The 9,701-nt window shown below is 50.9% G+C and overlaps 1 protein-coding gene across 1 annotated transcript in view; it reads right to left on the bottom strand.

The window, feature by feature from the left end:
* Positions 1 to 341: 341 nt before the first annotated feature.
* SASH3 (SAM and SH3 domain containing 3) overlaps positions 342 to 9,701 on the bottom strand; it is a 14,336-nt gene continuing 4,976 nt past the window's right edge. Inside the window, exons 2-8 of the mRNA XM_023517389.1 lie at positions 6,324 to 6,419; positions 5,816 to 5,962; positions 3,645 to 3,786; positions 2,330 to 2,448; positions 1,986 to 2,195; positions 1,675 to 1,825; positions 342 to 1,137 (exon numbers count right to left, since the gene is read on the bottom strand). Coding sequence (XP_023373157.1) covers positions 947 to 1,137; positions 1,675 to 1,825; positions 1,986 to 2,195; positions 2,330 to 2,448; positions 3,645 to 3,786; positions 5,816 to 5,962; positions 6,324 to 6,419 — 1,056 coding nt within the window. The 3' untranslated portion in view covers positions 342 to 946. The remainder of the gene's footprint in view (positions 1,138 to 1,674; positions 1,826 to 1,985; positions 2,196 to 2,329; positions 2,449 to 3,644; positions 3,787 to 5,815; positions 5,963 to 6,323; positions 6,420 to 9,701) is intronic.

Here is a 9,701-nt window from a genome sequence, read left to right as displayed (position 1 = left end):
CAGTGGGAGCCCTTCTTCATGGGAGTGAAGGCCTTCAAGCTTCCTGTTAAAATGAACAGTTATAGGAAGGGGGAAATAGCTCTCCCTACCTCCCCTTCCCCAGACCCCAGCAAGGCTTGTGGCCACAGGAGCCTGACTGGGCCCTGTTCCAAGCCAGAGGCAGCCTGGGCTTTGGTCTGGAACTTCATGTCAGCAGAGTTAAGGGCACTGAACATGTCAGGGAAGGGAAAGATGGCCCTGAAAGGACAACAGAGGGACATTTTGCTGAGGCCAGCTTTGAAGGCAATCCATCTGTCTCTCCTCACAACCCTCTCCACAGGAAAGATGACTGGAGACAGTAATTCAATTCTACCCATGTTTATTGTTACCACTTATCTCCCTCCACCCCTCATATTTACACCCAACCCCTTCCCCAAAGCTAACTTATAGCAAAGTTCCTAGTGGGAGGTTAAGAACTGTGTCCACTAAGCAGGCAGTCTTGCACGTAGTGGGCACTGTTTGTCCCCAGGCCAGTTTGGCACCAGGGAAGGGCTATTCTAGGGAATCAGGGCACAGACTTGGTACTGGGGTCAAGGGACGCCCCCACCAACAGATACTCTCCTTCTGGAGCTCAGCATACACCAAAACTTTAGCAAAGCAAAGTCAGGGTAGTGGACTCCCCAATGTCAAGCGTAGTGCTTTTTTTGGCTTGTAAGAAGAGGCTGTGCCGTCAGTCGCTGGTGGAGGGAGGGGTTCAGGCAGGTGGGACGTGCCCTTCCTTGGGCAGCTCCTCATTCACTCCAGCCGAGCTTGTTGGGCCCCATTCAAGCCTCTGTGGCCCTAAGCGTCCCTGGGGAAACGGCCAGGCTCGGTGCCAGTCTCCTGGGCCCAGGCCACTGTAGGAGGCTGGGCTTGTCCCTGTGGCCTTTGCAGTTTGGACCCAGCCTTAGCCTGGGCCACCTCTACCTCAAGGTGCCCCAGCTAGGGAGAGGCCATGCAGCTGCTCCTCGGTGCTTGCCAGCTCTGCCTCATCGCGTCCGCTCTCTGAGCCCTCGAAGCAGCCAGAGTCGCGCGGGATGTCTACCTTGGGCTCTGACACTGTGTGTGCCACTGGCTCCTGGCTGCTTTCAGCACCCTCTTCTGCTTCCTCACTGCCGGCTGCCAGGGGGGAGGGAAGGAGACAGAACATGGGGGTTTGGTCCTTAGCTAGGGGCATCAGAAGCCTTGAGAGGGTAGGGATCTTGGGAACTCTGCTATAGGCGGTCTCTCCCTCTGAGCACTTGCTATCACCCTGCCACTCACCCCACTTCTAGCTTGGAAGCAGGTCGGAGTTGTTTCTAGGCCAGTTTCATGGCCCATGAACTCAAACTTCTTCAGTACTAAGCTGAAGCCAGGCAACCTGGCCTTGGATCCCAGCTCTGTTACTATCTCACTTTGAGGCCTCGAGTAAGTCAATACATTACCTTCTTTGGCCTTAAGTATGATCTTTGATCCGAAGAGGGGTTGGGCTCGACCAACACCTGCTTTCTCCCACAAACTTTCCCTGAGATTCCAATTCAAGTGGATAGTGCCTTCCTACTGCCAAGGGGCCCTAGTGCAGAGTGTGGTCGGGGACAGGGCCAGGGCAAGCCTCTCCACTGTGGGATGCCAGCGGGCACACCCTACCACTACCACTCTGCACCTAAAGCCACTCACTGTCATAGTCCAGCAGCAGCTCAGCAGCCGTGAGCAGCTTGGCCCGGTGCTGCGGGTCCATGATATTCAGCTCATTGAGGTGTGTTTCTCTCAGCTCTTTGAAATCCTCCAGCGTCTGGTAGCCATTGAGCAGCAGGGTAGATGTGTGCTCCTGTTGGCAGAGAGGCAAGCCACTGGCACAGCTACTTATAAGCCACCCCTTTACCCCTAGGCCCTTACCCCCTACACATAGCTATTTCCCCATGTCCCCATCCCTGAGGCAAGTGTGCCTTCTCTTGAGACTAGATACTAGAGCTGGTCCTAGATCAAACCTCCAGGCCGATGCGCTCCAGCAGCTCATGCAGAGTCTTGGGCTTGGGCCTCTTGCCCTTGCTCTGTCGGCGGCTGGGGCGGGCAGGCCCTGTGGCCTCCTCAGGCAGCACATCCACATAGATAAATTTGAAAGAGCCCAGTTTGCCATTGAGCAGGCCCAGCCATGTACCCACGGGTGGCTTTTCAATGATCTGGATCACATCTCCTTTCTGTGTTGGGAGAGGAGAAGAGAGCAAGGAAGAGATGAGGGATGGACTCTTGGCCTCCACTGATATTTTTCTATTCTGGCTCAGTCCAGCCTCCTTTATGGGTATAGCTTTCCAGGCCTGGATGCTGTCCTTACCTGCAGTTTCAGCGAGTCATGGTCATAGGGGCTGGGAGTGAAGTCGGTGTGGACTCGTGCCCGGCCACAGAACGGCCCTGTGTACTGGGGTTCCTCCCCGAAGCTGCAGAGTTCACTGCCTGCAGGAGATGGGCAGGGAAGAGGTTCACCATTGTCCTAGGACAGCTGAGACAGTGCCTAGCAGCTGCCTTCCAAAGGGCATGTCTAGAATTTCTTCCCTGTGTGCAACAGGGAAGAAAGCTGGGCTCTGGCAAGCCTCACACTTCCGACCCATCGCCTCGGCCACACTGCAGGACCCGGACCTCAGACATGAAAAGAGTTGGCAACAGAAGGAGAAACCACTCAGAGACGAAAGAATGGGCAAACTGGGAGGGCCTCTAGCTGGGCCAACACTCCAATGAACAATGAGGAAATTTGAGGCCATGCAGGCCAAGAGACCTCCCAAGGCCCCTGACTTTATAATTGGCAGCACCTGGGCCATTAAACTCTAGGTCTCCTGGCTCCTACTCCAGTACTCCTTTCACCCAGGAAGGCACAGCCTGCCTGCACTAATATTTATTGTCTTTGCTTAATAAGACTCAATGTTTAGTTATAATATCACACGGAAACTCAGATGGGTTCTTTCTCCCTGAGAAGGGAAGGATGGGCATTTTAAATGGCTTTCTATGGTGGTGTGGGAGGGAAGGGAGGTGTCTGTGGAGCTAGAGAAAGAGTGGAAAACTCAAAATGGGCCTGAGGGGTGATAAAGATAGTGCTGAGTGGGGCTGCAGCCCAGAGGCCACAGCCCCTTCTCCAGGCAGGAAACCCCATGGACTTCTAAAGATGCCATGTGACACCTTAAGCCCAGAAAACCAAGGTCTGGGGCCCAAGAGTCTGACTTTTCACAGCTGGAGAGTCTATACTCCCTCCCCAGCCTGGGATGTCAGAGGCCCAAGGAGCTGTAGCCTCTAGCTCCCCTTGGAAGAGCTGGTCCAAGAGGACAATGAGGCTCTTGCTCTGCTCTTGAGCCTCTCCAGGTCCTGGGGACAGCAAGTGGAAGCTCCTCCAGGTAGATCTGAGTTGAATACTGGGCCACCTTGGGCAAGTCGCTTAACCTCCTTGAGACTCAGTTTCCACCTCAGTAAAATGAGGATAATAGTACTGGCCCCATGAGGTGATTGTGAGGATTTAACATGAAGAAGGCCGGGAAAGTTCCCAGCAGGAAAACAGTAAACATTCATTTCTCTTACCCACCTCCCAGACAGCCCACTGGCACAGCCCCGACCCAGTCTTTTCCTCTAGATTCAGCAGATGTCCCCCCACATCCTTTACTCACCCGTCGATGCCTGGCGGCTAAGTGCAGGAAGTTCATGCTCCTCCTGCTCCGAAAAGGCCAGCGCCATCTTCTCAGGGCCAGGGCTGTCCAGACTGCAGTCTGGAGATGTTGGGGAGGCTGAGCCCTCCTCCAGAGTGTCTCCCTGCGGGGAGGGTAGGCAGGAAGCCCTGAGCAGCCTCACTGGGGTACACATGGTGCAGAGGAAATGGGCCTGGGCTTGGTGAAGAGCCAAGGCCTGGCTCAAACCCCAGCTCTGCCACTTACAGGCTGAATAACAGACATTCTCTGAGCCCTAGTTTCCTCTTTTGTAAAAATCAGAATGACCATCCTTGCTCTGCCTACCTCACAGAATGAGGCTCACATGGGGTGCCATGTGAATGTGCTTTTGTCAGCTTCGAGTGTTGATGTACATGCAGAAAAGGCTGTGGTAGCAGAGCCCAGACTCAGCCATTGTTGCAGTCAAGAAGGCCGTGGCAAGGCTGGGTGCAGTGGCTCACGCCTGTAATCCTAGCACTCTGGGAGACCGAGGAGGGTGAATTGTCTGAGCTCACGGGTTCAAGACCAACCTGAGCAAGAGTGAGACTCCATCTCTAAAAATAACTAGGTGTGGTGATAGGTGCCTGTAGTCCCAGCTACTTGGGAGTCTGAGACAAGAGAATCGCTTGAACCCAAGAGTTTGAGGTTGCTATGAGCTATGATGCCACGGCACTCTACCAAAGGTGACAAAGTGAGACTCTGACTCAAAAAAAAAATTAAGCAGTGGCACTGAGGAAGAAATTACTTTTGCCTGTGCTTCTACATGGATCATTATGAAAGTTTTGAGATACACAAAAATCAAGAAATGTAAAATCTGCATGAAGCCCTCCCAGCAACACCAATAAGCCTAGCAAGTTGAATCAGAAAGGACACTGTTGAGAGTGTTTCTTGGAAGTGAAATAATGGAACGTAACATGATCTGTCTTAAAACTTTTGTAGTGACCTAGTATGTGCCAAGCTTGCCTGCCATCTCATTTAATCCTCCCAGTGACACAGGTAGTGGTATGGTTGGCCTGAGTTTACAGATGCAGAGGAACATTCCCAAGGCCTATGGGAACCCACAACCAAGTTGGCCAGACTCCAGAGCTCTTACCATCTCACCATACCTCGGTGCAGTGGTAACTGTTTAACAGCTGTCCCTGATTAATGGCAAATTCCTGTGTTCTCAGGACACCCCACCAGGGCCAATGTCCAGCTACCATTGTGACGTGGCTGGGTGCATTGTCAAAGGAGACAGCTATGCTATTTCCACCATTCAGATAATATAGGCCCAAATAATTTCAACAACACAGATAAGTGTAAAATGTCGTTCAGGAATTAAGTGTGAATAAGATTTATTATATTACCTTTTTTTCTTACAAGACAGGGCCTTGCTCTGTTGCTCGGGCTGGCCTTGGGCCCCTAGTCTCAAGCAATTCTCCCACTTTAAGTAGCTGGGACTACAGACCACTGCACTTGGCTTACCTTTGTTTTTAAAATAATTTATTTGATTGTAAGTTTAAATAATTCGATTTTTAATAATGGTTGTGTTTAACAACTGGCTCACAAAATTTCTGACAATTTGACCAGCTGCTCTCAGGAGCTTATATGAGCCAGTATGAGCCAATAGGAGCCAACTCCAGTAATCTGCTGCCTGCCTGCCTCCTGTAAGAGCCATAAGCACACCAGACTCTGTGTGATTCAAGTCACTTTGGCTGTGCATGCCTCATAGATGTTTGTGCAACCCTGCTTCCCTAGGCCAGTCTTCTCGATTTTCTCTCTTGGGGATCCCATGAGGGAAAACAGGCCTTTCTAATCCCAGAGGCTAGCTCCAAGCAAAGCTTTAAAGTGGGTGGATTGCTTCAGGTCATCTCATCTCCCTTTCAGCTGCCCCTCCCTGCAGGTCTGCCTTCCAAGGAAGCTTCTCTCACTCAGACTTCCACTTTTCTCAAATCCCACCCCTTTCCCAGCCAGCCTCCTGTGCCCTCAGAACTGTGCCCGGGTGTCTGTCCCTGGCCAAGGGTGAGATCCTCCTCTCCCATGACCTTTCTTCTTGCATTGAATAGGACCTTCAGGCCTGAGCAGTGGCTGTCCAGGCAGTCATGCTCCCACCCTGACAGAGTGGTGCCCCTCCTCCCTGGATCCCCAGGCCTCACCATCTCCTCTGATAGGGCCTTCACCATCATCTTGCCCATCTTCCTGTTCATAGTTCGGGAAATCACTGCCCTCCACTTCTTCCCCAGCTTCTTGCCACTCTTCCCAGTATCCTCTGGAGTGGGGGTACCTGAGTCATCTTCTGGAATCTGGGATGACAAAAGTGGATATTTAGAGACCCTGGTGACCCTGCCTAGGTCCAGGACTTGGAGCACCAGGTCTCTGGGTCACAGTAGAGGTTGGAAGGGGTGGAATTGAGAGGCCCTAATCTCCTCCTCCCTTGGTCCCAACACTGTCCTCAGCTCTATTACTTTATAAATAATTTACAATTTATTTTGTAGTCAAAAAGAATGTAGATGAATGCTTGGTGAGGGGAGAGGAGAGCCCTCCATGGTAAAGGACGCTTTGCCCCAACAATCCTAACATCTCCTCTTCCCCCTTCCCTCTCCCAAGGCTACTCATCTGCCCAGGGCCTGCAATCAAGTTCCCTCAGAAGACTTTGAAACTCACGTTATCATCCAGATTAAATTCCTTCTCGCTCACCACTGGAGAGCTGGGTTTGGATTTGGCAAAATCCTTGAAGCTGCTGGAACGCTGAAGGGAAAGCTGGAAGAAGCACGGGTGTTGCCATCAGTGGGTTAAAATGGCTGCCGAGGACTGATCGGCTCCCCTCCCTGTCCCCCGCTACACACATGTGCATGCACACATGTCAGGGCTGGGCGGAGCCATCCTGAGGGCCCCAAGATAATGGGGTGAAGTACCTAGATGTCCTTGGAGCTGCTGGCTTCACCCTGTTCTTCACCCTAACCCTGGCCACAGACCAAGCACTTAACTTCAGGAGCCTCACGCCTCAGGATTCAGACTTAGCCTGAATTTCCACTAGTATCTGAAGTTTGGTCTCCAGAACCCTGGAGTGAAAGACTAAATGATTGAGAGTAAATGTATATACGAGAGAATCACCAGATACATAACTGAGAGAAAATCCCTCCCAAACCCTGTGTCTCTACCTTCATGTCTGCTCTGAGCAAGGTCTCCAGTTGTTCATAGGGATAGGGGGAAACATTAGACCCTCTGGCCAGATGAATTTGGGTCCCAAGAAAAGCTGGCCAGAAGCTAGCAAGACCTAGCATTACACTTTCTGGAAAACCATTGTAGAGGCTTAGTCACAGAAGGAGGCCCATGGATTTGGGACACAAACAATTGGCACTAATTTAGCAAAAGAAAGACATCAGTTTCTCTTTTTTCATCTTGGTTTTTAACCTTAGTCACTAATGTGATGAACTGGCAACCGTGACATTTGCTGGTGTTTGGACTTTTAGGCATGACGTTTGTTTGTGTTAATGAGACTATTTTCAGGAAATGAGCTTTCTTAACTGCATACATATGCACATGCCAAGATAGCAGACAGAAACCAGGGCAAGGCAGGTAAGGGGAGGAAGGCCGTAGACACAAGAAGTTGAGGCTGAGTTCATATCAAGATAAACAGTCAAGACCAGAAGATACACACAGGAACCAGGGTTCACAGATGGCCAGACAGATAAGAGTGGGATAGACTACATACACCAGAGATAAAGTCTTGAGGAACCGAAGCCCCAAACTCACACAAAGCTGAAGGTTTCATATCCTCTTTCCTACTAAAGGGGGTGTGTATGTCCAGTGACAAACTCCCAGAGCAGGGGCAATATCACCTGCCCCCCAACACACATATAATTGGCTCCACCTCCTGGGGCCTGTAGTGGAGCCGTTTAGCACTCTTGGTGGGTCTTGGCAAAAGCCAAGTCAGCAATTGTGGGTCAGAGGTCACACACTCTTAAAGGTCACAGCAAGGTAGTGACCAGAAACTAGGTCAGCGGTAAGGCCGACCAGACTCTAGCACTGTCAGGGCCTCATGGGTGGGGTGTCCGCAGCCTCAGTCAGGAAGCCTCTGTGCTGTGCTGGAGAGCTGGAAAAGGGGATCACAGGTGGGTATGGGGTGGGGAGCATGACCGTGGGGTGACCACTCTAGTTCCCATGCTTTTCCTCCATCTCCCTTCCTTGGTTTTCCCTTCCCACTATTCTTTCCTCTTTTTCTCCCATTCTTTCCCCTGCTCTCCTCCACCTTCCATTTATTTCCTCCTCTTGTATGGCTAGGATGCAGCTGCCTGGATAACTTCCTCCTCCTAATGCATGGAAAAGAGGGAACAGAGAGAGGGTGGGCACTGGTCTGCTATTTATAGGCTGATGGGGGCTATTACAGCCTTCTCTCCAGCAACCCTCAGCCTGCTCTGCAGATCAGAAGGCTGAGAGTCGCCCCCAAAACCCTAGGGACTGGCAAGGCTGGAAAGCAAGAAGGGCAGGCGTGGGGCCGGAAGTTGGCTTTGTTGGGGAAGGGTAAACTCACCTCCCGCTGCTCTCTAATCACAGCTCTTTCCCAAAGCCTTTTCCTGTCATTAATCTGCAGTCTGGGGGCTGGGAGGAAGGGCCTTTGGCTCCAAGCCCTTGTGTGAAGGCCCCTTGTCCCAGCTTTAGCCCAAAGTGGGAAGAGACAATCATAAACGACTCTGGAGATGGCACTGGGGCTTGGGCCTAGTTGGCTGTACTCAACCCAGAGAGATGGAAAGAACTAAGACATGTTCTTTGTGTGACCAAGGATGAGAGCTGGCCAAGGTAGCTGGCCAAGCCTGCCTCCAACCTCAGGGCAGCCCCATATATCCTGCCTTTCAGTGAGAGGTGACCCCTACACGTGGGTGACTTGAAATCCTTGAGCCCAGTTGAGGTTTCTGCCTGGCCTTCCTTTGGGTTGAGGATTTCCTGGGTGTCATGCCTGTTAAGGGAGGTGGGAGCATACACAGTTGGCACCCTTTTTATGTCTAAGGGGACGTATGAGCCTCTCAGAAAGAGCTACATTTTTCTCTTTGAACTCAGACATTGCTTAGTTCAACTCTGGGATGTGTGACCACAGGTGAGTTATTTCACCTCTTTGTTTTTTTAATTTTTTTTTGAGACAGAGTCTCACTCTGTTGCCCTGGGTAGAGTGCCATAGCATCATCATAGCTAACAGCAACTTTAAACTCTTGGGCTTGAGAAATCCTCTTGTCTCAGCCTCCCAAATAGCTGGGACTATAGGTGTCCACCACAATGCCTGGATAGTTTACTTTTTTTCTATTTTTAGTAGAGACAGGGTTGAACTCCTGAGCTCAAGAAATCCACCTGCCTTGGCCTCCCAGAATGCTAGGATTGTAGGTGTGAGCCACTGCACCTGGCCTATTTTACTTCTTTGAACCTCAGCACCTTCACTTGGCATCAGATGGCCAAGGGTTCATACCTTGATTCTGCCTCTGACCAGCTGTGTAAAGCTGGGTCAGTTACTTAACTTCTCTAGGCTTCTGTTTTCTCGTCAGTAAAATGAAGACAAAAGCACCTACCTCATTGTAGGTGAGGATGAAATGAGTGAGAACAGAGATTGGAACATTGTCTAACACAGCAATCTCTCAGCAGATGTTGGTTCACACTTAGCCTTTCAGATGACACCCCCCCCAGGCACTTACCCTGGACATTTCCCCACCCAGAATACTGTCCTCTCTGTCAACTGTAGCTTCTCCACTCCCTCAAATTCCAGTTTAAGTGGAAACTACCCAAATGCCCATGAACTGTAGAACAGATAAATTAATTGTGGCAGTCATGAAGACTAATACCCAGCAAGGAAATAATATTATTGTCTCCAACAATATGGATGAGCCTCACAAATGGAAGGATGGGCCTTCCACCTGTGTAATGTTCAAAACAGGGCAGAGCCTATCTATGCAGCTGGAAGTCAGGAGAATGCTTTCCCTTGGGGAAAGGGAGTATGTAGTGACTGGCAAGGAAGCTTCTGGACTTCTGGCACTGATTTGTTTTTTTTTTTTTTTT

This window comes from Otolemur garnettii, unplaced genomic scaffold (assembly GCF_000181295.1).
Source record: "Otolemur garnettii isolate 467f Iridium unplaced genomic scaffold, OtoGar3 scaffold00109, whole genome shotgun sequence".
NCBI classification, from domain to species: domain Eukaryota; kingdom Metazoa; phylum Chordata; class Mammalia; order Primates; family Galagidae; genus Otolemur; species Otolemur garnettii.
This window is presented reverse-complemented; position numbering and strand designations above follow the sequence as displayed.